A 27,068-nucleotide genomic window follows, 5' to 3' on the forward strand; every position below is an offset into this window, starting at 1 on the left:
TTGTACTGCTTCCTTTTTATTGAACCTACACTGCTTTTCTAAGCAGTGGTGTTGTAATAAACAAGTGGTTTTCGATAAATGGAACACTTTGGTGGTCAATGAGTTGCTTGGCCACATACCTGCAACGTGCTCGGAGTTTTCTAAAACTGACGACTCATTATCGTCTGATTCCGCTGCTAAAAGCTTTTCTAAATTCCGCTGCAGAAAAAAAAAAAAAAAAAAGGAATTCATTAAAATTTTAACTTAGTTTTGTTTTGGAAATCTGGGGCGTTACAATAGACGTTGTGCCCGTCTGCTAAATAAGAGAGTTTCTGGTGTGACAGTGATCTTAAGCCCACTTGGGACATTGACCATTGCTTTGTAGACTGAAGTTGTTGCACCAACATTGGTCACTGTGCGATAGAACACGGCATGGATCGGGTCGGATCCATTGTTAACTTGGACCTGCATCGATGGGTAGTTGAGACCATCATAGCCTTGGCCGGCAGGTATGGCGGAGCAGTTGTTATATTGACCACCAGTCACGATTCCCAAGGCAGCACCGTCTATGTGATCTTTACAGAGAAATTGGGCGTATGACAATTGGTCCATGTCATACACTAGGCCTGGGTGAACAGCATGTCTTGGATCAAATAGACCCGAACCGTAGTCAAATTCTGCGTCCTCATTCAACCTTGGGTCCATCATCTTTGCTGGAAATGAGAAAGAAAAACGGTTAAAGATATGGTATAGGCACCTTTGAATCTTCAGACATAATGGGCTATCTGGGTTAGCAACTTCCAAGGTTAGGCACATCTAGAGCAGTTACGGTCATGGGTTGTATTCAATCCATCTTGTACATCTCACTTGGAAACCATAAGAATGTTAAAGCGGGGGGCCATACATAGATAGCTCCATCAAGTGAGATGTGCAGTTGCGATGGAATATAACATCATATCAAATAGCATGACAACTGCCCTCGTTGCAACTATTTGTAAGCACCTGCCATGGTTTTTTTTTTCCCTTATATTGGCAAAAATAGGCACCTACCATGTTGAGAATTGAGTATTCATTTCAATGGAGAGAGCAGAGACATTTTGCAAATTATTTTTATGAATTGCAATATAGAACTATTGGCATGTTATTTGGCGAATCTCTAATTATATTTTTGTTTGCAAAAGGCAAATCAATGGATTTCCAAATTCACACATTTACAGACCGAAGCAAAAACAGAGAACAACACTACTATTTTGATGCAATCTACCAACTATAGAATTCTTTGAGTGAAGTAAAGGATCAAACTTACAAAACCACAAAGACAGATCTATACATCTACAATCAGATACTAGTGTGTATTTTATTTGTTTTAAGGCATCATTGTCAATGCAAAGCAAATATTATAGAGGAAAAATATCAAATAAAACAAAATAGAAAACAAATTTACCTGTGGTCATGAGAGCAGACTTGATTGCAGCAGGAGACCAACTAGAGTGGAAAGACTTGACGTATGCAGCCGCACCACTCACATGAGGACATGACATTGAAGTTCCAGACATTATATTATAGTTAACCATTCGTTCGTCATCCTTCTTCCCAGTCATTGAAGATAATGGTGTATATGCGGCCAGAATATCTAGCCCAGGGGCAGTGATATCAGGCTGTAATCAAGGGTATGGTTATTAGATCAAGCAACAATGATTAGCACTATCCGATCATTTAGAGGACAGAAGGGGATGCATGGCATCCAGTCATTGGGCAGAGTACCTACTCAGCCAATGACCCGATTTGCTCTCCCTTTTAAGCATGTAAAATACTGCATTACCTTGAGGATTCTTGGTGAGAGTGTATTCGGGCCACGAGATGAGAAAGATGCAATTTGTGGAATGCTCACATTAACTGTATAAGACTTGTATATAACTGCATAAGGCGACCTTCAAGAAAAATAGAGGAAAAAATCAATTTTAATGGATGATGTTTGGAACAATCTTTGTGCAACAAGTATATACGTGATGTAATATAGCAATTCATAGAGCTTTGGAGAATAATTAAGATGGCAAAATCAGGTTTTTGGAAGGTCTGTTGGCTTCAGTCTCCCATTGCAGACAACATTGTCAAGAGTTGGCAGTCTTATTGATGTGGCCAAATATCGTGGGTGGGCTTTAATTAGAGTTCCAGATATGACTACTCCATTGCTTAACTTTATATTGACATCGAATTGCTTCCCAAATACGAATTCGGGTGATATTCAAGGATGGGTTTGTGTCACAAATAACCCTATCCTCCTCTGGAATTAGCTAGATGAACAAGGTTAGGGGCCCAACCGAGAAGGAAGGAGCTGTAGGCTGACAGAGAAGGATCATCACCTACGATACACGCCACCGCGCAACAACAACAACAACAACAACTACGCAATTGCGCAAAAAGGGAGTGAAGATGATTGTATAGTGGTGGTCAATCCATGGAAGCCTCTCACTTCAAGGTTTCATTGTAACCGTTACCCATGTCAGGAATTTAACTGTTTCAATTTACTTACCTAGTGGAATTGATGTAATCATTTATTGTCATTGATTTGTTGGTATCCACTAAAACTGCTGGTAGAGCAAAAGGGAAAGCTGCGTCTTGGCTTTTGTAACTCGGAAAGATGATTCCAGCCCCTCCAATGTCCCTAACACTGGAGTCAAGGTCTCCTTTTACCAAATCACAAAGAACAACCTTCCCTTTCACCTTGTTGGGATCTAGAGTCTGATCACAAAAACTGCAAACAAATTGTTAAGTAATCATGAGTACAAGCTATAATCCTATTGCAGACATTTTATAGGGTGCGAATCTTCAACCCACTTTTGAAAAATATTTTTTGACAAATATAACCGTACGGATCGGATCTCTATGGTCAAAAACCTAAGGATTGCCTCTTGTAGCGAATTCTTTTAAGAAGTACGTGAGATTTTATATATATATATACACTACACGCGCAAACGAACCCCAAGAATTTCTAAAAATTATCTTGAACTTTCCAGAGGAACGCAAAGACTATACAAGTATGCAGTTGTTCTTACGTTGGATATGGCCCGTAGCCACCTGAACTGCTTCCTGCCTGGGCCCCAGTGATGAGTGGGTAATATTTATTATTCGGGGAATAAGTATTTAATGATATGACCTGTCATTTTAAAAAGAAGAACCAAATTAACAAACTTAATATATAAGCTAAAACAAGCGACCTAGCTAGAAAAAAAGATTGTGAAGAAAATTTTTAGTGAAGAGCCAAAGGTATACTGTAATCTGCATGCCATTGCCCAGTGCAAGTTTGGTTCTGAACTGCCGATCAATGGAACTCGCCGCCACCGTAAGGATCCATGGTGACACATTCTCCACCATGCCAGGGTCAGGGCCATCGTTCCCGGCCGACGCCACCGTGATAATTCCCATACTCATGGCATGAAACGACTCGATCGATATTGCATCCTTGAGGTATCCATTGTTCATGCCGCCTATGGAGATTGAGATCACATCAACACCATCGGCGATGGCATCGTCGAAGGCAGCAAGAATGTCAATGTCGGAGCAGCCAGTGTCTTCCCAGCATACCTTGTATGCAGCAAGGCGAGCTGCAGGGACTGCACCCCGCGCAGTGCCATTAGCAAGCCCATACATGCTTGCGTTTGGAACTTGGACACCAGCTGCAGTTGATGCTGTGTGGGTGCCATGACCCTTAGTGTCAACTGTAGATAGTATATCAGAGGGTTGAAGTTGCGTGAAGGGTCCGTCTATTCTATAATAGTTGGCTCCGATGAGTTTGCTGTGTCAATTTAATTATTGAAGGTTGGGAGTGTAAATCTTTGATTGAATCAGAGAGAGAGAGAGAGAGAGAGAGAGAGAGCATACTTGTTACACCCACTAAAATGCTCAGATCTTTCACATGTGCCCTTCCATTTAGCAGGAGGAGGTCCAAGATCCTTGTCGTCAAAGCTCTGTGAATGGGGGCTGATACCTATGTTTATATGAGGAAAGATGGCATCATTTTCTTGAAAAGAATCAATTTTATGAAAAGAAGAAGAAGAAGAGCTCCTTCAAAATAAAATAAAATAAAAATAGCAACAAATGTGACTGGGTCAAGTTGGCTAGACAACCAAGGAACAACTTATTCATATCTAATCAAACCATTGCTTACATTCATAATACCCTTTAATGCTTACCTGTGTCCAAAACTCCAATGATGACATCACTTTCAAACTTGAGCTGCCTTTTTACATTCAAAGGGAAGCCGACGAAATCCCACGATCTTGTGGTGTGAAGCTTGTGATAGGAATTAGGAAATACTGATGTCACGCCTTCAGTTTCTGCACATTATTAAGTAATAGTATATTAAACAAGCTAAACTATTGGAAAAATTGATTGTGTATACAATAGTCAATGTACTTGTGTTTCATACTAACCAGCTAAACTTTTTGCTTCCTCCGGTGAGAGTTTTGCAGCGAATGCATTGAAACTTCGCTTGTAACTGTAGACCATTGTCTCTCTTGCAATGTCATGGCTGCCAAAATGAATTTCATGAAATTAAAGCAAATTGCTCATCACATGCTCAAGGAATGCCAATAATTAATTGTGAACGAGTGGAAACTTTTTGGATAGTATACACATTTATGATTTAGTATCAATAACAAATAAATTTTCGAAACTTAAGTTTGATAGGAAAACTCATTCATTTGAGATACTACTGCTACCATTTTGATGTAGGATTGGTTGGAAAACATCATGTGGCACCAGCCATGATTGTTTGGGAAAGCTAGGTTTATATATATATATATATATATATATATATATATATATATATATATATATATATAGAGAGAGAGAGAGAGAGAGAGAGAGAGAGAGAGAGTGCTAAATGAAGCATGTTATATGGGTTGTATGAATTTTTTTTGTTTTATTTTAAAAGTTTGATCATACAGATGAGATCTGTGTGCCTGGTATTATACGGATCAAGGCATGTAGTGTTTGGTTTCAAGACATGGTTGGTTTTTATAATGTTTGAAAAATTGATGGCCAAAAATCATAAATCTTCAAGACTCCAAATATATATCATGATAGACTGCACCTGTCGATGGATTTAGAGAGGGAGAGAGAGAAAGGAGAACATTCACCATTCAACATTACCAAAATACATCCAACAGAATATTGGATGGGAGAGAAACAAAAGAGAAACAGAGAGAGAGAGAGAGAGACCTGCCGGTTACAGATGCAAGCATGTGATGGTGCGTGTCTGAGAGAAAATTGGATGGCACGTCTCCCATGTACACGATGTATGACTGCCAATGTTAGACAGTTTAATATATGAAATGATTAATCTATGTCAAGTGTCAACAGAAAATCTTAAGTTATGTGAACCACCAATAATTGCTTGAGATTTATGACTTCCAAATAATCAAATAGGCAAAATGATATCCAATTGACTCACTAGCTACCTACTTGTGAGAAATAAATTTGAGCTAGTCTCATCAATTACTTACCTTCCTTTCCGTGGTGCTACTGCAATGGACCACCGTGAGTAATAGGAAGCAAATTATGAAGGACATTTTTGAAGTACCCATTTTTCTTTATCTGTTTGGCAAAAGATACTTGGAAGAAATTGGTAAAATGGATTTGGTAGGAAAAATAAGGGAATTTATTTGAAAGGAATTTGGATTCTTTTTCTTTGACTGCCTTTTACATGCATGCCAAACGGAAAAACAAATGCATTTTGGAATCCTTAATTCCCAAGAATCGCTCTACTTCCCAAGCAGAACCTTCACTTTTGCTAGACACAATGGAGGGCAAGGAGAAGATCGGTAAGTTGTTTTCACGTGGTAAGTATTAATAAGGTGATCAGTTGCTAGCCTGTGGTTGAGATCTTTTTCCCTTAAATTCTGGATGTTATAAAACTTTCTGCATTTAGACAATCATAAAGATACCCTTGGCATTACAAAGAATGGAAAATCAATATATGAGCTGGATCCCAGCAACCTGGATCTGAACTTGAATTTAATGCTGCAAATATGGATCCGAACTAAAATTGCAGTAGAGTTGAACTCGTATATGAAGTTTTATATGGTAGTACTGATTCTGACAGTGTTTGTAAACGAGAGTTTTCATGGAAATAAGCATAAATAGGTTGATTTGTATTGTTGTATATATTCCCACACATGCATGGATCTAAATAGATTCAGATTGAGTCCAAAATAACATAAATATGAAGTCGATCTAAATATATAAGTAGATCTTATTTTAAAATTCATGTATGGGTAGCATGTCTAATTTGTAGTTTGGATCAAAAGTCCGTCTGGATCCAGTCCCATTGATGACCATTTCTGATACCGTGCTTGGAGATCCATTTGTTAAAACAGGCAGGCTTAACCCCTGGACAATGGAGCAGGGCCCAATTCTGGCATAGGTGAGGTTGGTCCAGATCTGACTCAATTCTTAATTTTCGTCATTTCTTTTTTGTAAACCCTAAATGTAGAACCACCCATCTTATACGTTTTGAACCGATTGATTGCCCTATTAATTGGGAATTAGGGTATCTTCAAAGGACTTGCTGTCAATTAGTAAATTGAACATATTTACAGCCTACAATTGTTGTCTTAAAACTAAAAGGCTCATCAAGTGGTTGGAAGACCATGAGCTTCGGGTCCTATGATTCGGTTCAATTTCAAGGGGTATCCAAGCTTTTGGCTTGAACCACCTTGAACTGTGTCAAACGTAAAAAAGCTAATGGCAAGTGAAGATGATCATGCTTATCCTCAGCTTTGTACAAAAAATTCTCCAATAAACAAGGAACTGATTGTATGAATTTTTAGGGTAAAATGATCCGCCCCAACCCTAAATTATTTGTTCCAAATCAGTCATATTCGGATATGGATTATCTGAATATCAGATTTTATAGGTCAGATCTACTTCGGAATAGGATTGAAGCTTCAGACCCATTTTTCACCCCTACGCTATGCCACTTTTCAATGATCAGATCTAGTGTCGATTCAATCAAGACTGGATCCATATCCGGACCTGTTTTGATCCCAAGGTAAAACCCAGTCAATGATTCTGTTAGTGTAAGTGAAACATAGACCTTGACGGACCATAAATTGTGTGCCTGGAAAGTAGTCACTCTTCCATGCTCTTGTGGACATTCAGGGATTCCATGGAGCCAAACGTTTGCTTTGAACCTTGCAATGTTGTCCCTAAATGTGGGTCAATGGTTCCATTCCCAGCCATGTACTGGACCTGCTACTTGGCTCACAACCTACCCAGCAAGTTCATTTGGCTTCGCCAAAAATATTAAAAAACAAAAAACCAGTAACAAAGACCATCATAAGTGTTTAATTTGGTGCACCTCTCTTTCCATTATTCGATCCACATATTCTTCGCGTTGGGAGTGTTAACTTGTACAGTGTAACTAGTGTCCTGCAATCCGGCGCTATAGATGTGTTTTGATATGGTCAATTTGCTAAGAATCTACAGTTGCATTATGCTTTTTTGACAAAATTATGTTAACTTTCTGATAAAAACATGCTTTTTTGGGTTTAGAAAGATAACAATAATTATGGGATATTGATTTTTCAAACCCTAATAAAAAACCTGTTTATGTACCAAAAATTTGAATGATGCGAGACTAATTCACTTTATTCTTGACAGTTTTGCTCTTTTGTTTGGTCAAAATCATAGCGAACAATTGAATTTTTTGAGGTAACAACTTACATGGCACATGATTTTTTCAAGTGATAACTTACACAAGTAGTTTAACCAAGGCACCTAAATTTTTCAGGCAACAAAAAGGCAAAAATATTAAGAAAAAACTTAATGGACAGATTTGTCATAGTTTCTAAGACCTTCTCATAGGCTTATCTATCCAAATTAACTTTTGCTAGCGACATTGTTGTTTATCTTGTGAATCATGTGAATTTAGCATAATAGTACTATAGCAGGTGATAAGATATCACTTGCTGCAACAGAGGATAGAGAATAGAAAAAACACAGTTACAGTCCACTGATCCCAATACACTTGCTACAGAAAACATTAGCAGATGCAGAAAACATAGATAAGCAACCACATTAGACTACACTAGAGTCAAACTATGAGTCCATACAACTTCCATTTGACTGCAGATCATCCAGCTGATTGAAAAAACACAGTTACAGTCCACTGAGCCAAATGAATTAGCGACGACGAGGTGACGGTATGCTTACGTCGCAAATTTTTCGACGCTAACTGGCGACAGATTGATTCCGTCGACAGGTCTGTCGCTAATTGCGACGGACTAACGAGCATTGTATTCCGTCGCTAATTGCGACGGACTAACGAGCGTTGTATTCCGTCGCCAATCCGCCGGTACTAAATGGCGACCACGGCTTGGCGACGGATTTACTTTTGTCGCTATGCCGTCGCTAGATTTATATGAATAGCGACGGATGGTTCTGTCGCTAATCCATCGCAAACATGAAAAAAAATTAAAAAAAAATTATTTGAAAATTAAATACCGAGAACGGTACAATTTATATTTCCTGTAAATAAAAAACAAACCACACAAAAAATTCCATATAACAAGAATCTACAACAATTAATCGTTCCACCTTAAAATTAACAAGTTTAATTATTTACAATTCAACAATTACAATTAGGAAACATAAAAAAATAGAACTTCTTCAACACAGTTCTCTAATCATCGCCAAGATTTTGTGCGTCTTCTTGTTCATTGTCTTTATCTGTCCCTTCAGCTCCGCTACGTTGATTATCGCTAGCAGCCTACACAAGAAAAGAATAGTCAGTATTGATAAACAAAATATAATGAAATAAATTACACACTATATGTGATTCTATCATGTGCTCATGTGTGATCTAAGGCAATAAAAAAACTCTATATGTGATTCTATCATGCTCATATGTGCTCTAAGGCAGGCAAAAAGTTATATATGTGATTCTATCATGCTCATATGTGTGCTAAGGCAGTCAAAAAATTGAATATGTGATTATAGCATGTTCATATGTGTTCTAAGGCAGCTAGAAAAACTCTATATGTGATTCTACCAAGCTCAGATGTGCTTTAAGGCAGGCAAAAAACTATATATGTGATTCGATCATGCTCGTATGTGTGCTAAGGCAGTCAAAAAATTGAATATGTGATTAGAGCATGCTCATATGTTCTCTAAGGCAGGCAAAGCAAAAAAATTTATATGTGATTCTATCATAAATGATATATGTTCTAAGGCAGTAAAAAAACTCTATATGTGATTTGTGCATGCTCATATGTGTTTTAAGGTAGTCAAAAAACTGAATATGTGATTATAACATGCTCATATGTGTTCTTAGGCAGTCAAAAAACTGAATATGTGATTATAGCATGCTCATATGTGCTCTAAGGCAGGCAAAAAAACTTTATATGTGATTATAGCATGCTCATATGTGCTCTAAGGCAATAAAAAAACTCTATATGTGATTCTATCATGCTCATATGTGTGCTAAGGCAGTCAAAAAAGTGAATATGTGATTATAACATACTCATATGTGTTCTTAGGCAGTCAAAAAACTGAATATGTGATTATAGCATGCTCATATGTGTTCTAAGGCAGTCAAAAAAACTGTATATGTGATTCTATCATGCTCATGTGTGTTCTTAGGCAGTCAAAAAACTGAATATGTGATTATAGCATACTCATATGTGCTCTAAGGCAGGCAAAAAATTGAATATGTGATTATAGCTTGCTTATATGTGCTCTAAGGCAATAAAAAAACTCTATATGTTATTATAGCATGCTCATATGTGCTCTAAGGCAGGCAAAAAACTCTATATCTGATTCTATCATGCTCATATGTGCTCTAAGGTAGGCAAAAAGTTATATATGTGATTCGATTATGCCCATATGTGTTCTAAGGCAAACAAAAAACTGAATATGTGATTATACCTGAGAGGGACCTGGAATCAAAGATCCTCTGTTCAGAACAAGATTGTCGATCTCATTTCGGAGAAAGGGGGTGATGGTGTCATGGAAGTAGTTATTCAGTGATTCTGTAACGATCTGGCGTACATCATCACCGAAAAGAATAGTCTGTTGCTTTGAGCTTATGTCGGCGCAAGAAGTCGATGAGCCGTAACTGGAAAAAGCAATAATTGGTGAAGTGTTCATATTACTCCCAAACCCGAACACGCGACCTTTTTTGGGTTCACCTGCTACAGTCACCCATGCTTTAGGATCAAATGATGGATACTGAGTAGCGTCGTCGTCATATCGCTCTACCATATATTGCTCATATGCCTCCTACAAAATAATGTTTAAAGTATTCATTAATAATTAATGACAACATTATGATAACTTGCATATATATTGCAATGATTATTAATAGAATAAATACATACCGTTGTCGTTCTCTCCTTCTCTGATATGAAGACTCCCATGGTCTTCCGTTTATGTGTTTCAACAAACACATCCTTATATGGTACACTGCCTCCTTTTTCTGCTTCCTGCGAAGTTAAATGACAAAAGATTTAGTACACAAGTTTGCAACAATACTTATAAAATTAATATTATATATTAATGAGTTACCATTTTCTTCAGGTGGCTCCCAAATGTCTTAGATCCACCTGTGTGTAGATGGGCTTCGAACATCTTCGATCGATTTTGTGCAGCCTTCGCAGAGCGATTTCTAAATGCATCTCCCGCCCACATATCGCACATTTCATCCCAGTAATCTCTCCTGATAGTAATAGGGTCATGACCCTTCCATAGTATTGAACACATTATCAAACACATTTTTCTCTACATGCATCACATCCAAATTATGTCGTAGCAATAGGGTCGGCCAATACGATAGTTCCCAAAAAATAGATTTCTTCGTCCAATTGTGATCCTTCCCAAATCCACGGAAGGGTGTAGGACTGCGGGCATCTGTTAATACATCTGGAAAGTATCGCAATCTTCTTAGAATCTCTATGCCAGACAATCTTGAGGATGGACCTTCTGTTTCAGTTGTGCCTGCTTTAAACGCATTCTTTTGTTGTCGGAACGGATGATCGCTGGGTAGAAATCGACGATGACACTCAAACCAGCAAGGCTTCCTTCCATACCTCAATCTAAAAGCTTTGGAATCCTCCATGCAGTACGGACAAGCCAACCTCCCATGTGTGCTCCAACCAGATAGCATATCATATGCAGGGAAGTCACTGATTGTTCATAGAACAGCGGCCTTCATGTTGAAATTTTGTTTTTTGTGGGCATCATACATGGTAACACCGTCATCCCACAGTACTTTTAGTTCATCAATCAATGGACTTAGATATACATCAAGATTTTGGCCAGGTGAGGTCGGACCAGGGATCAACAGAGACAAGAAAAGATTTAGACGTTTCATACACAAGCTTGGTTGAAGGTTGTATGGAGTTATAAATACTGGCCAGCATGAGTATGGAGTTGATCTACCCCCAAATGGATTAAATCCATCTTTACATAGACCGAGTCTAACATTTCGCACTTCCATTGCGAAGTTCTGATGAGTACGATCAAAGTGCTTCCAAGCTTCAGCGTCAACAGGATGCGTGATCTTGTTTTCATCGTGTCGAACTTTATTTGCATGCCATCTCATGTGTTTAGCTGTCCTTGAAGACATATACAATCGTTGCAATCTAGGAGTGATAGGAAAGTAGCAGAGCGACTTGTATGAAACTTCCTTTGATCTCATGCTACCATTGCCTCTTGTCTTTGGCTTGAACCGAGGATGCCATTATGACAGGCATGATATGTTGTTTTCCTGCTCCTTGAAATACAATATGCAGTGATTTGGACAAGCATTAATCTTTTTGTAACCCAAACCTAGAGCGTTGACAATAACTTTCGCACGATAGAAATTTTGTGGCAATTTCTCATCTTTGGGCAACATACTCTTCACAATCATGCACAAATGGTCAAAACATGATTGACTCAAATTATACTCGGACTTCAAATTCATTAGTTGAAGAACTGCAGACAAGATAGTGTGACTCTCACAACCGTTCTAAAGTGGCTCATCAGCATCTCTAAGTAAATCATAAAATCTACTAGCTGCATCGTTTGGTGATTCTTCATCGACGGCAGTTCTTACATCACTAGAACTCATAGCAGAACCCAATTTTGTTCCTGTGGCATCAAATATCAAATTCGTATATAGATTATCGTGCACCACATTCACCCGTGCATCAAAATCATTTTTAAATTCTTCTCCATGAAACGTCCAGTTCTGATAATCACTCACAAAACCCTTTCTGTATAGGTGATGTCTAACGCCATGAGGTTCTACAAATCGATTATTCTTACAAATCTTGCAGGGACACCTAATCCGACCTGTGGGATCCACTGTACTGACACTTGTCGTTGCAAATTCAATAAAACTGTCAACACCATCCATATATTCATGCGATAACTCATTGTCCACTATCCTACGGTACATCCATCCATTCACAGTTTGCAGTCATTTTCTTATGATGTTACGAATAATAGCCTAACAAATTAAAAGAGAACAATCAGAATGCTATAATGAAGAACATGTCAAATTTATCATGCAATATATGATGTCATACAATAACAAGAATTTTGATGCATGCATTGATAACTTAATATTTTCATGTGCAAACTATTCATGACACGATACAATCATTTGAAACATGCTTTCATTATACAATTTCACATGGAAGTCATAATCAAATTGAAAGTTATATGCAAGCATGGATACAATTACATCAAACATTGCAATACATCGTAATCATTCATATCAAACAAATGGCAAACATGTATCTGCAGCAAACACACTTCAATATCTCACTAACTACTACCATGCCTAGCATGGACTCCGTACTCCAAAAATAAGAACACTTCAATATTCATACATTAAAATCATGCTCAGCATGATCTCCGAACTCCAACGAAGCAACCCTAAATATCAATAACTAAGTGGGTGTGTGAACAATAAAGTGTTACATCTAATAAATTAAATAACATGTGATACGCTTGCATCACTTACTCACCACGGGTATTTACCCGATTTGCATTGTTTTTGACACTTACCACAGGTGGTTGAGCACGAGCTGGTTCCGTTGAAAAATCTGCACAAAAAAACATTGTTTTAAAATGAAATCACCACGAAAAAAAAAAACTGTTCTGGCAAGGGGTCGACTCCCCTATTGTTCCGGCAGGGGGTCGACCCCCTTACAGAACATAGGGGGTTAACTCCCTTACGGAACGTAGGGAGTTAACTGACCCCCTGTTCGGGCAGGGGGTCGACCCCCAGCCTTTCCGCCAGTGAGTCGACCCCCTACCGGAACAGCAGGGGGTCGCCCCCCTGCCTGAGCAGGAAAGGCTTGACCCCCTGCCTGTTACGGCAGGTGGTTAAACCCTCTGCCAGGGTCGACCCCCTGCCCGGGTCGACCCCCTGCCGGAAAGGTAGGGGGCAACGGTCCCCTGCCAAAAAACGCAGAGGGTTAGCCCTCTGCCGGAAACACAAGGGGTTAACCCCCTGCCGGAAACGGGAGGGGGTTAACCCCCTGCCGGAAACGGGAGGGAGTTAACCCCCTGCCGGAAACAACAGGGGGTTAATCCCCTGCGTGAACCGGGAGGGGGTTAACCCCCTGCCGGAAACGGGAGGGGGTTAACCCCCTGTCGGAAAACGCAGGGGGTTAACCCCCTGCCGAAAAACGCAGGGGGTTAACCCCCGCGTTTTCGGGCAGGGGGGTAACCCCTTGCGTTTCCGGCAAGGGGGTCGGCCCCCGACCGGAACAGCAAGGGGTTAATCCCCTGACTTTCCGGCAGGGGGTCGACCCCCTGCGTTTCCGGTAGGGGGTCAACCCCCTGCCAGAAAACGCGGGGGGGGGGGGGGGCATCCTTTACCTTTCTCCGGGCGGTGGACGGTGGGACCGACGAACGGCGGGAGTGGGACCAGCGAACGGCTGGACCGGCGAACGGCGGGAGCAGCGAAAGAAGAAAAGGAAAAGCTTTCTGGGATTAGGGTTATTCGAAAGTTAGCGGCGGCTTAGCGACGGATTAATTCCGTCGTTAAGCCAACGTAAAATCAAATTTACGGAAATAGCGATGGACGAAATTTTGTTGCCACATCCATCGCTAAGTAGCTGTAAGACCCGCAATTTTTCAGAAAATATCTGAATAAAATTCATGAGGCATTTACCGGTAAAAATAGCATTTCTTCTCAGAATGCAAAACGAATCAATTCCTGCGAGCCAGTTATACTTAGGATATTCGTCGAATCGCGAATATATGCTCAAACACTCTGGAAGCCATAACTTCCTACCGGAATGAAATCAAAGGATTCTTGCGAGCCAACTTTCTAAGTTACGTCAATACGAAGGGAATGGCGTACTCAGAATTTTTCGGAAAAAAATCGTCGGAAACCCGAAATTCTTGCGGGACCCACGGAAATATTGGTGGGACCCACAGAAATATTCCTCAGAAAATATCTGGTGGGACCCACAAAAATATCCCATGGAATATCCAAGTGGGCCCCACACCAAGGAACCTCTTGGAATTAAAAAGAAGCCAAGGGGGTAGAAGGGGCATGAGAAAATCCAAGAGGAGGTGGGCTTGGGCTATAAATAGCCCTCCCCACTCTCTCTCTTCTCATAAAAATCGACCCCCCCTCTCTCTCTTGCCTTCTCTCTCTCTCCTAAACCTCCCCTACCTAGCCTAGCCCACCTGAGCCCACCTGACCTGGTCTGAGCCTGCCTGACTTAGCCTGAGCCTGCCTGACCTGGTCCTAACCCACCTGACCTGGGTCTGAACCCACTTGACCTGGTCCAAACCCAGTTGAATTGACTTGAACCTAGTTGGGTTTAAAGTCAAAGTCAAAGTCCTTTTTGGTCCAGATTCCGGTTTGGGTTTCTGAACCCAGACTTAGCCTACTTGAGCTGAGTTCGAACCTGCTGAACCCAGTTGACTTGGATCGAACCCTGTTTGGTTCAAACCACTTAGGTTGAGTAGCTTGACCTGCTCTACCTCTTTCTCAACTAAGTCAGCTTCATTTGACTTAGTCTGACCTCTCGAAGGAAGGCTCGAAGCTAAAGAAGCAACCCAGAGCCGTTTCTTCCACGATTTGAAGTAAGTTCGCTTCGTTGATCCATCTCTTTCAAGTATTTGACTGTTTGTATATAGAATATACTTTCTGAAGTAGTATCTTGCTTTAGTTCTTGATTGAGCCCTTTTTGGACACTTCGGTGTTCACCTGCTCGTCTCGTAACTATCGTCGGATATATCTATGTTCAAACACGCAGTATATGCGTTCTTCAAAATGGTATCTCACTTTAGTTCTTGGTTGAGCCCTTTAGGACACCTCGGTGTTCACCCGCTCGCCTCGTAACTATCGTTGGATGCGGATCTAGGTGTATATCTGCTGATTCTGCCGACGCGTCTTATATCGCACAGGCTATGTAATTTACCTTTGCCGTCGCGTCGTATGATGCCAAGGCTCCTGCTTTCTGCAATGTATTTACTTATGCCGTCGCGTCGAACGATGCCAAGGCTTCTACTTTGTTATATATGTAGAATATTTCGTTCAGTTACACACCCTGAACAATAGTATATGCATTTCTTTACGCCGCCGCTGTATAAAGCACAGGCTTCTGCTTATACTACATATATAGCGCATAAATGAGCGTTCAAATGGAGATCAACTCCAAATCGCCCATGCGATTCCTTGACCGCTCCTCGTTCAAGATTCTGCTTGACGAATGAAGCCCCTATTGGAAAGGCTTCGGTTTTTGGCAAAATGCTCTTTACGTAATGACTAAGTCAATTTCGTATGGCCTGGCTATGGCCAAGGGTTCCTGCAACCTTGATGGATGCAAAGTACGCACAACGGTGCGCATCCATTTCCCGAATTAAGCGTGGCGATTTCCTACCAAAGAGGGGAGATGCCGCTGAAATGGATAAAAGAAACGCACGCTTTCTCCGTAAAAGAGAGGAAGTGCTGCTGAAATTTCTGAAGAAGCTAAGAATAGCTCAGAAAGAACGTAGCAGGATACTCTGACATATAGCAGAGTGCTACCCAGTTCATGGTTTGCCCTCTACAACGTAGAAGGGTTCGTCGCACCACTGTCGGTAGAGCAGGGGAGGTGCTGACGAAATGGTCGGCAGAAGAGCTGCCGGAACCAATGGAACGGCATAATGATGTCCGTTGATGGAACGATGCCAGATCGGCTCGTATCCTTGTGCCTGCAAGGGCACCTTGCTCGTAAGGGCCGCTGAGCCGGAGTAGAGGTTGTGTCTTGGCTAGGTTTGGACTCGTTGCGTAAAAATACGCCGAGTAGCCAATCTATTTAGATCGAGTCATATGCATGCTCATTGAGAACGGTTACACAACCAGACTCGTAAGGGCCGAAGAGCCAGAGTGTGTTGTTTCCACCCAAAGAGGTGTGATGCTCGTGGTGGCCGAAGTGCCAAAGAGCGGTGTTCTGCATGCATATGAATAAGACTTAAGGTCGCACATACCCCGCGGTTGAAGATCGTGTTAGGGGTACCCCCTCAGTAATGACTGTGTTGGGGAAGACTGAATGGGGTCGGGTACATACTCCCGTAGTGCTGAAAGCACGGGCTGCCTAAATGGCATGCAGATTCTGTCCAAGTAATTGTAAGACTGGCAGACCCCTTCAGGAATTATGCTCACTGTGGAATGACAGTGATGGTACAGCCTTGAGTGACATGTATTTTACTTTGGACCTGATAGAGTCCACGATGGCCTCAGTCACTCATGGGTTTTGGGGTCGTGGTTATCCTTAAGATCTAAGGATTGAACCCAACTACTGCAAGTAGAGGATGCATCCGAATATGGGCCTAGTAGGATTCTCCCAGTTGAAACACACTGCCCTACTATGGATAGGGTCAACAGGCCTCTGGGGTATCTAAAATACATAGAAAAATCAACCCCCAGAACGTCGCGTTGATGCCCGGACAATAGCTCTACCTGCGTACCAAAGGCGGGAGCGGTTAATTATCAAACAATGCATTAGTTCTAGGTACAGCGATGCTTTGAATGTATGAGTGGATGACGTGTTGAGTCAGTCCTGCATAACCTTTGTGAAGGTGTCATGTTCGGTATACTACTGGACCGACTGGGCAAAGACCTGTGTTGTATCCGCACGACTAAGCGAAGCTCGAGGAGTTGTCCTTAGATGCGTGGGATACGGATGTGCCAAGTATGAAGACTTGAGCTAGACATCACTTTGAGACCCGAAAGAGGTCATGGCTAAGTCGTGGAGACTTATGCGGCTATTCAAATCACAGCCCTGAAAAGGCTTGCTCTAAGTCATGAAGACTCGAGCGGATGTTCAACTCATAGCCTGAGGAGGCTCCTGCGATATACGCTAAGTCTTGGAGGCTTGAGCGTCGTTATTGCGCATTGCGACCCTGAGTAGTCATTAACGTACTTGAGTTGAATGGTTACATGATTGCATGCTTACCAGACCATCAGTGGCTCTGACCCCGTTTTATGGGGATTTCAGGTGTTGGACCTGCGTGACGATATGCGGAGCAAGGCGGCATCGAGTTCCAGGGTTTCTCTAGACAGAGTTGTACTGCTTCCTTTTTATTGAACCTACACTGCTCTCCTAAGCAGTAGTGTTGTAATAAACATATGTTTTCGATAAAATGGAACACTTTGGTGGTCAATGAGTTGCTTGGCCACATACCTGCAACGTGCTCGGAGTTTTCTAAAACTGACGACTCATTATCGTCTGATTCCGTTGCTAAAAGCTTTTCTAAATTCCGCTGCAAAGAAAAAAAAAAAGAAATTCATGAAAATTTTAACTTAGCTTTGTTTTGGAAATCTGGGGCGTTACAGAATTGGTATCAGAGCATGAGTCTGAGAAACCTGGTTCAAGATCCGTCATGGTCCCGATATCGCACTGTAAGTATATGTTTTTATACTTTTGTTCTGATCTGGGTGCATCTTTGTATAGATGGCAACTCATGACTCGCGTGGATATTGCTATCGCTGCAAGGTCATGCACGATGAGTGGATATGCTTGTATGAAGTCCAAGACTGCCAATATTGTGGCGAAGATGGGCATTCCGCCAACGAATGCCAAAGGAAATATACCGCCGATATGGGTCGGCGGGCTTCAAAGGGTCTCAGGGATGAGACTTCGCGTGTCAGTGGACCGCATCACTCTAGTGTTGGGAGCAACCATACCCCAACATCTTTTGATGAATTACCAAGGCTGAGGGATTTTGATTTGAACTTCCCTGCAGAAGTCTATCACTCGCCAAGCTACCATCCGGCATCACATATGCCGAGCGTAAATGGCAGGAACAAAAGAGGGGATTCTTTCTGTTCGCCAATCATTATTCCAGACTCCCAGAGTCTTGATCTTGCTGACTGGGAAAGTGGACTGGAGTCTCTCATATATCCCCAGTATTCGCTTGCTAGTGCGGAAGTGCCGCCCAAGCCAAAGCTAGTAGTACCTGCACCAAGGCCATGTGGCAATAGATGGACCTTTTGGAGTTCGTCTTCATCAAAGAAATCCAAGTCTTAAAGAGACTGGTGATGTTTTGGAGTCAGTAGACTCATGTATATAGTTTCTCAACGCCTAAAGTCTGCCAGTGCGGCATGACGTTTTGTTTAAGGCGATGCTTGTGTAAATGTGATGTATATTAAGTAAATAAAGCTTTTTACTTCCTCATATACATCGAGAAACTAAAAACAAGTGCTTGTGTGTGCATAGATAAATGGCTCCTACGACGAGGAGAACCATACCAAGCGAGGAGTCCCATACGCAAGGATTCCTGTTGGAGACACTCAACAACCTGGTTACAGCCATCCGTGAAACGAGGCCAGAACCAGTCGCACCACGAAACGAGCACCTGGGAGGAGTGACTTATGAGAAGTTCCTCAAGCTTGACCCGCCAGTTTTCATTGGCAGAGCCGATCCTGAGCTCGCAGAGAGTTGGATCGAAGAGACAGAACGTGCCTTCTCAGTACTGGGAGTACCAGAAGAGAAGAAGACCAACTTTGGCACGTATCGATTAAAAGATAATGCACGGAAGTGGTGGGATACCACTAAACTTATCCAGTTCTCACAAGTCGAAGTCATTCCTTGGACTGACTTTCGGAGGACTTTTATGGATAACTACTTCCCGTTGCATTCCAGAAACAAAAAAAAGATGGAGTTTCTGGAGTTGGAACAGGGCGGTATGAGTCTAATGGACTATACCACCAAATTTCAGAATCTAGAGCGCTACTGCTCTCGATTGTTCGAAACAGACCAAGAAAGGGCCGACAAATATGTGAATGGTCTGCGCGAAGGGCTGCGATCTTGAGTGATAACAAGCATGCCTTCGACTTTTCAGGCTGCGGTAGCAGCAGCTTCAAAAATCCAAGAGGACTGGGCACGATCTAAAGTGATCGTAGCAAAGAAGCCCATAGTGAATGGTGGGAATCGTAAAAGGACGTTCCCAAGTGGCCAGGGTTCACGACAACCCTTTCAAAAGAAGAAGTTTCAAGGAGGGAACAACACTCAACAAGTCGTGAGGCCAAGACAGAACCCAACTCCGAATGGTCAGCAGTCCAACTTCAGCTGCCCAAGGTGTCGTATGAACCACCCTGGAAAGCCATGTCCTTGTGACATTGGTGGGTGCTTATATTGTGGCAAGATGGGCCACTTTATAAAGGATTGCGCCAAGAAGGCTGCAGATGAACAGAGGGGTAATGCCGGATCTGCCGGACCCTCTCGACCAGCGCCACAACGTTCTCAGTTTCAACGACCTCCACCTAGAGTAGAACAAAGGCCTGCTGCAGGTCGTGTATATGCTGTAACGACTGAACAAGTCGAAAATGGTGACCTGATTGAAGGCACCGTACCTGTTAATGGACATGCAGCTTACGTCTTGTTTGATTGTGGTGCTACTCATACGTTTATCTCTGACGATTTCACCGAACAACTCCACGCTTCGGTGCAACCGATTGATAAAATGATCGAAGTATATAACCCGTTGGGTTCACGCACCAAATGTATCCGGTGTGTGAAAAAATTGGATATTGAGATAGCAGGGCAACACTTGCGTACTGACGCCATCCTGATCGATATGATACAGTACGATGTCATTCTGGGAATGAATTGGTTGGCTCAGAATAATGCCAAGATTCTGTGCCGCGAGGGCAGAGTGATTCTATCTCGACCCGGATTGCCTAAGATGGAATACCGGTTATCCAAACCAGTTCCACAGAAAAGGCTCATATCAGCACTTAAGGTACAAAAATACCTTAGGAAGGGTTGTGTGGCCTTCCTGTTGAGTCTCTCGGTGGAAAAATCCAACGACCAACCCCTTGAGAGTTTGGAAGTGGTACGGGAGTTTCCCGATGTGTTTCCTGAGGAATTGCCAGGACTTCCGTCACTTCGTGAGGTTGAATTTGGAATTCAATCCTTACCTGGAACAGCGCTGATATCCAAAGCCCCGTATCGAATGGCGCCAGCTGAACTCAGTGAGTTGAAGTGTCAGTTGGAAGAACTGATGGAACAAGGGTTCATCCGACCGAGTGTGTCACCGTGGGGAGCCCCAGTGCTGTTTGTAAAGAAGAAGGATGGATCCCTTCGGTTATGCATCGATTATCGGATGCTTAACCAGGCAACTGTTAAAAATAAGTACCCGTTGCCTCGGATTGAGGACTTATTCGATCAACTCAGAACAACGAGGGTGTTCTCCAAGATCGACCTCAGGTCTGGGTACCATCAGCTCAGAGTAAAGGAAGAGGATATACCCAAGACAGCCTTCAGAACGAGATACGGCCATTATGAGTTCGTAGTAATGCCCTTCGGACTCACTAATGCGCCTGCTGCCTTTATGGATCTAATGAACCGGATATTCAGACCATATTTGGATAGCTTTGTCATCGTCTTTATTGATGACATTCTCGTATATTCTGAGAACAAGGAACAACACATGGAGCACTTGAAAATCGTCTTGAAAACCCTTCAAGATAACCAACTCTATGCTAAGTTTTCAAAATGTGAATTCTGGCTAGACAAAGTGATGTTCCTTGGTCATGTGATCTCAAAAGATGGAATCGCAGTGGATCCTGCGAAGGTGGAAGCTGTGATGGACTGGAAGCAGCCAGAAAATATCACTGAGGTCCGTAGCTTCCTTGGACTTGCCGGATATTATCGGAAGTTCATACAAGACTTCTCCCGAATCCCCGTACCGATGACGAAATTACTTAAAAAGGGAGTCAAGTTTGAATGGACTGACCAGTGTAAGGAGTGCTTTGAGGTTCTCAAACAGAGGCTTACCACTGCCCCTGTCCTTACCTTACCTTCTGGTCAGGGAGGCTTCGTTGCTTATACCGATGCCTCGGGAACAGGTCTGGGTTGTGTGTTGATGCAGCATGGCAAAGTAATCGCCTATGCATCACGACAGTTGAGGGTCCATGAGAAAAACTATCCAACCCACGACTTGGAGCTTGCCGCGGTAGTGTTCGCGCTTAAAATCTGGCGACACTACCTGTATGGAGAGAAATTTGAGGTCATGTCGGACCATAAAAGCCTAAAATACCTCTTTTCTCAAAAAGAACTCAATATGCGGCAACGGCGATGGCTGGAATTCCTCAAAGACTATGAATTCACGCTTTCCTATCACCCTGGAAAGGCGAATGTTGTAGCAGATGCCCTTAGTCGTAAGACTGTTGGCACTCTGGCCAGCCTAACCGGACAATGGAAGTTGATGGAGGATTTCGTCAAGTGGAAGCCATTTTTGGCTGATTCTGGTAGAATCCAAATGTCATGTTTGACGATCCACATTGAGTTCCTCGATCGCATCGTAGCCGAACAGTTCAAGGATCCCCAGTACTTGGAATTGAAAGCTCGTGCTGAAAAAGATGATACTTTCTTCCATTTGAAAGAAGATGGAGGAATATGGATGGAAGAAAGGATTTGGGTTCCAAATAACCCTGAGCTAAGACAGGAAGTACTCCAGGAGGCTCATAATAGCAAGTACACCATTCACCCTGGAGGTACGAAGATGTTCAGAGATTTACAGAGAAAGTACTGGTGGAGGGGTATGAAACGTGATGTGGCTACGTTTGTCTCGAAGTGTTTGATCTGCCAGCAAGTTAAGATCGAACATCAACGCCCTGGTGAAAAGATGCAACGGATCGAGATTCCAGAATGGAAATGGGAAGGCATTACGATGGATTTCATCGTTGGATTGCCTCGATCCAAGAGACAACACGATTCGATATGGGTGATCGTGGACAGACTCACCAAGTCTGCTCATTTTCTGCCAATCAACACTCGATACTCAACTGAACGATTGGCGGAGATCTACATTCGGGAAATCGTTAGACTCCATGGAGTGTCGATTTCGATCATATCTGATCGTGACCCGAAGTTCACCTCTCACTTTTGGGAGCAGCTTCAGAGAGCCCTGGGGACGAAACTCAAGTTCAGTACAGCATTCCATCCCCAAACAGATGGGCAATCAGAACGAACCATACAGACTCTTGAAGATATGCTAAGAGCCTGTATGCTGGAATGGAAAGGTGATTGGGATTCCCACCTAGCGTTGGCTGAATTTGCTTATAATAATAGCCACCACGCTAGCATTGGGATGGCACCGTATGAAGCCTTGTATGGACGACCCTGTAGATCACCAATCCATTGGGGTGAAGTGGGTGAGCGAACCTTGGACTCGCCCATTGTGTTGCAGCATTATACTGAGCAAGTCCACATGATCAGAAAGAAGCTACTGACTGCTCAGAGTCGATAGAAGAGCTACGCCGATCAGCGGCGTAGGGAACTCACTTTTGCGGTTGGAGATAAGGTTTTTATCAAGGTCACTCCAACCAAGAGTGTGTTTCGTTTTGGAAAGAAGGGGAAGCTCAGCCCAAGATTCGTTGGTCCCTTCGAAGTTTTGAGCCGGATCGGAGAGACTGCCTACCGAGTAGCATTGCCACCACAATACGCGCAAATACATGATGTATTTCACGTATCAATGCTTAGAAAGTACGTTCATGATCCTTCTCACGTCATTCAACATGAAGACATTGACATCCGAGAAGATATGACGGTAGAAGAAAGGCCAGTGGAGATCATGGACCGACGGGAGCAAGTGCTAAGAACGAAGGTCATTCCACTTGTTAAAGTGAGGTGGCAGCATCATGGAATCGATGATTGCACTTGGGAGCCTGAATCGGATATGCGGGATAAATATCCTGAACTCTTCACCTTGTACTCTTAGCTGAATTTCGCGGACGAAATTCCTTTAAGGGGGTAATGATGTAAGACCCGCAATTTTTCAGAAAATATCTGAATAAAATTCATGAGGCATTTACCGGTAAAAATAGCATTTCTTCTCAGAATGCAAAACGAATCAATTCCTGCGAGCCAGTTATACTTAGGATATTCGTCGAATCGCGAATATATGCTCAAACACTCTGGAAGCCATAACTTCCTACCGGAATGAAATCAAAGGATTCCTGCGAGCCAACTTTCTTAGTTACGTCAATACGAAGGGAATGGCGTACTCAGAATTTTTCAGAAAAAAATCGTCGGAAACCCGAAATTCTTGCGGGACCCACGGAAATATTGGTGGGACCCACAGAAATATTCCTCAGAAAATATCTGGTGGGACCCACAAAAATATCCCATGGAATATCCAAGTGGGCCCCACACCAAGGAACCTCTTGGAATTAAAAAGAAGCCAAGGGGGTAGAAGGGGCATGAGAAAATCCAAGAGGAGGTGGGCTTGGGCTATAAATAGCCCTCCCCACTCTCTCTCTTCTCATAAAAATCGACCCCCCCTCTCTCTCTTGCCTTCTCTCTCTCTCCTAAACCTCCCCTACCTAGCCTAGCCCACCTGAGCCCACCTGACCTGGTCTGAGCCTGCCTGACTTAGCCTGAGCCTGCCTGACCTGGTCCTAACCCACCTGACCTGGGTCTGAACCCACTTGACCTGGTCCAAACCCAGTTGACTTGACTTGAACCTAGTTGGGTTTAAAGTCAAAGTCAAAGTCCTTTTTGGTCCAGATTCCGGTTTGGGTTTCTGAACCCAGACTTAGCCTACTTGAGCTGAGTTCGAACCTGCTGAACCCAGTTGACTTGGATCGAACCCTGTTTGGTTCAAACCACTTAGGTTGAGTAGCTTGACCTGCTCTACCTCTTTCTCAACTAAGTCAGCTTCATTTGACTTAGTCTGACCTCTCGAAGGAAGGCTCGAAGCTAAAGAAGCAACCCAGAGCCGTTTCTTCCACGATTTGAAGTAAGTTCGCTTCGTTGATCCATCTCTTTCAAGTATTTGACTGTTTGTATATAGAATATACTTTCTGAAGTAGTATCTTGCTTTAGTTCTTGATTGAGCCCTTTTTGGACACTTCGGTGTTCACCCGCTCGTCTCGTAACTATCGTCGGATATATCTATGTTCAAACATGCAGTATATGCGTTCTTTAAAATGGTATCTCACTTTAGTTCTTGGTTGAGCCCTTTAGGACACCTCGGTGTTCACCCGCTCGCCTCGTAACTATCGTTGGATGCGGATCTAGGTGTATATCTGCTGATTCTGCCGACGCGTCTTATATCGCACAGGCTATGTAATTTACCTTTGCCGTCGCGTCGTATGATGCCAAGGCTCCTGCTTTCTGCAATGTATTTAGTTACGCCGTCGCGTCGAACGATGCCAAGGCTTCTGCTTTGTTATATATGTAGAATATTTCGTTCAGTTACACACCCTGAACAATAGTATATGCATTTCTTTACGCCGCCGCTGTATAAAGCACAGGCTTCTGCTTATACTACATATATAGCGCATAAATGAGCGTTCAAATGGAGATCAACTCCAAATCGCCCATGCGATTCCTTGACCGCTCCTCGTTCAAGATTCTGCTTGACGAATGAAGCCCCTATTGGAAAGGCTTCGGTTTTTGGCAAAATGCTCTTTACGTAATGACTAAGTCAATTTCTTATGGCCTGGCTATGGCCAAGGGTTCCTGCAACCTTGATGGATGCAAAGTACGCACAACGGTGCGCATCCATTTCCCGAATTAAGCGTGGCGATTTCCTACCAAAGAGGGGAGATGCCGCTGAAATGGATAAAAGAAACGCATGCTTTCTCCGTAAAAGAGAGGAAGTACTGCTGAAATTTCTGAAGAAGCTAAGAATAGCTCAGAAAGAACGTAGCAGGATACTCTGACATATAGCAGAGTGCTACCCAGTTCATGGTTTGCCCTCTACAACGTAGAAGGGTTCGTCGCACCACTGTCGGTAGAGCAGGGGAGGTGCTGACGAAATGGTCGGCAGAAGAGCTGCCGGAACCAATGGAACGGCATAATTATGTCCGTTGATGGAACGATGCCAGATCGGCTCGTATCCTTGTGCCTGCAAGGGCACCTTGCTCGTAAGGGCCGCTGAGCCGGAGTAGAGGTTGCGTCTTGGCTAGGTTTGGACTCGTTGCGTAAAAATACGCCGAGTAGCCAATCTATTTAGATCGAGTCATATGCATGCTCATTGAGAACGGTTACACAACCAGACTCGTAAGGGCCGAAGAGCCAGAGTGTGTTGTTTCCACCCAAAGAGGTGTGATGCTCGTGGTGGCCGAAGTGCCAAAGAGCGGTGTTCTGCATGCATATGAATAAGACTTAAGGTCGCACATACCCCGCGGTTGAAGATCGTGTTAGGGGTACTCCCTCAGTAATGACTGTGTTGGGGAAGACTGAATGGGGTCGGGTACATACTCCCGTAGTGCTGAAAGCACGGGCTGCCTAAATGGCATGCAGATTCTGTCCAAGTAATTGTAAGACTGGCAGACCCCTTCAGGAATTATGCTCACTGTGGAATGACAGTGATGGTACAGCCTTGAGTGACATGTATTTTACTTTGGACCTGATAGAGTCCACGATGGCCTCAGTCACTCATGGGTTTTGGGGTCGTGGTTATCCTTAAGATCTAAGGATTGAACCCAACTACTGCAAGTAGAGGATGCATCCGAATATGGGCCTAGTAGGATTCTCCCAGTTGAAACACACTGCCCTACTATGGATAGGGTCAACAGGCCTCTGGGGTATCTAAAATACATAGAATAATCAACCCCCAGAACGTCGCGTTGATGCCCGGACAATAGCTCTACCTGCGTACCAAAGGCGGGAGCGGTTAATTATCAAACAATGCATTAGTTCTAGGTACAGCGATGCTTTGAATGTATGAGTGGATGACGTGTTGAGTCAGTCCTGCATAACCTTTGTGAAGGTGTCATGTTCGGTATACTACTGGACCGACTGGGCAAAGACCTGTGTTGTATCCGCACGACTAAGCGAAGCTCGAGGAGTTGTCCTTAGATGCGTGGGATACGGATGTGCCAAGTATGAAGACTTGAGCTAGACATCACTTTGAGACCCGAAAGAGGTCATGGCTAAGTCGTGGAGACTTATGCGGCTATTCAAATCACAGCCCTGAAAAGGCTTGCTCTAAGTCATGAAGACTCGAGCGGATGTTCAACTCATAGCCTGAGGAGGCTCCTGCGATATACGCTAAGTCTTGGAGGCTTGAGCGTCGTTATTGCGCATTGCGACCCTGAGTAGTCATTAACGTACTTGAGTTGAATGGTTACATGATTGCATGCTTACCAGACCATCAGTGGCTCTGACCCCGTTTTATGGGGATTTCAGGTGTTGGACCTGCGTGACGATATGCGGAGCAAGGCGGCATCGAGTTCCAGGGTTTCTCTAGACAGAGTTGTATTGCTTCCTTTTTATTGAACCTACACTGCTCTCCTAAGCAGTAGTGTTGTAATAAACATATGTTTTCGATAAAATGGAACACTTTGGTGGTCAATGAGTTGCTTGGCCACATACCTGCAACGTGCTCGGAGTTTTCTAAAACTGACGACTCATTATCGTCTGATTCCGTTGCTAAAAGCTTTTCTAAATTCCGCTGCAAAGAAAAAAAAAAAAGAAATTCATGAAAATTTTAACTTAGCTTTGTTTTGGAAATCCGGGGCGTTACAGTAGCGACGGACTAGATTCCGTCGCTAACTTCGTCGGTAGATGGTGCGACCGTAACGACAAAACAGTACGTCGCAACATCCGTCGTTACTTAGCTGCGGACTGGGC

At 43.0% G+C, this 27,068-nt stretch overlaps 1 protein-coding gene across 1 annotated transcript in view; it reads right to left on the reverse strand.

Annotated features, from left to right (window-relative positions):
* Positions 1 to 270: 270 nt before the first annotated feature.
* LOC149842977 (subtilisin-like protease SBT4.14) overlaps positions 271 to 27,068 on the reverse strand; it is a 54,967-nt gene continuing 28,169 nt past the window's right edge. Inside the window, exons 3-12 of the mRNA XM_090000797.1 lie at positions 5,203 to 5,285; positions 4,413 to 4,510; positions 4,173 to 4,316; positions 3,862 to 3,967; positions 3,253 to 3,775; positions 3,036 to 3,136; positions 2,513 to 2,734; positions 1,802 to 1,910; positions 1,424 to 1,637; positions 271 to 692 (exon numbers count right to left, since the gene is read on the reverse strand). Of these exons, the coding sequence (XP_089856923.1) occupies positions 271 to 692; positions 1,424 to 1,637; positions 1,802 to 1,910; positions 2,513 to 2,734; positions 3,036 to 3,136; positions 3,253 to 3,775; positions 3,862 to 3,967; positions 4,173 to 4,316; positions 4,413 to 4,510; positions 5,203 to 5,285 (2,022 nt within the window). The remainder of the gene's footprint in view (positions 693 to 1,423; positions 1,638 to 1,801; positions 1,911 to 2,512; positions 2,735 to 3,035; positions 3,137 to 3,252; positions 3,776 to 3,861; positions 3,968 to 4,172; positions 4,317 to 4,412; positions 4,511 to 5,202; positions 5,286 to 27,068) is intronic.

The sequence above is a fragment of the Nuphar pumila genome, chromosome 3 (assembly GCF_984573655.1).
Source record: "Nuphar pumila chromosome 3, dmNupPumi1.hap1.1, whole genome shotgun sequence".
Classification (NCBI taxonomy): Eukaryota; Viridiplantae; Streptophyta; class Magnoliopsida; order Nymphaeales; family Nymphaeaceae; genus Nuphar; species Nuphar pumila.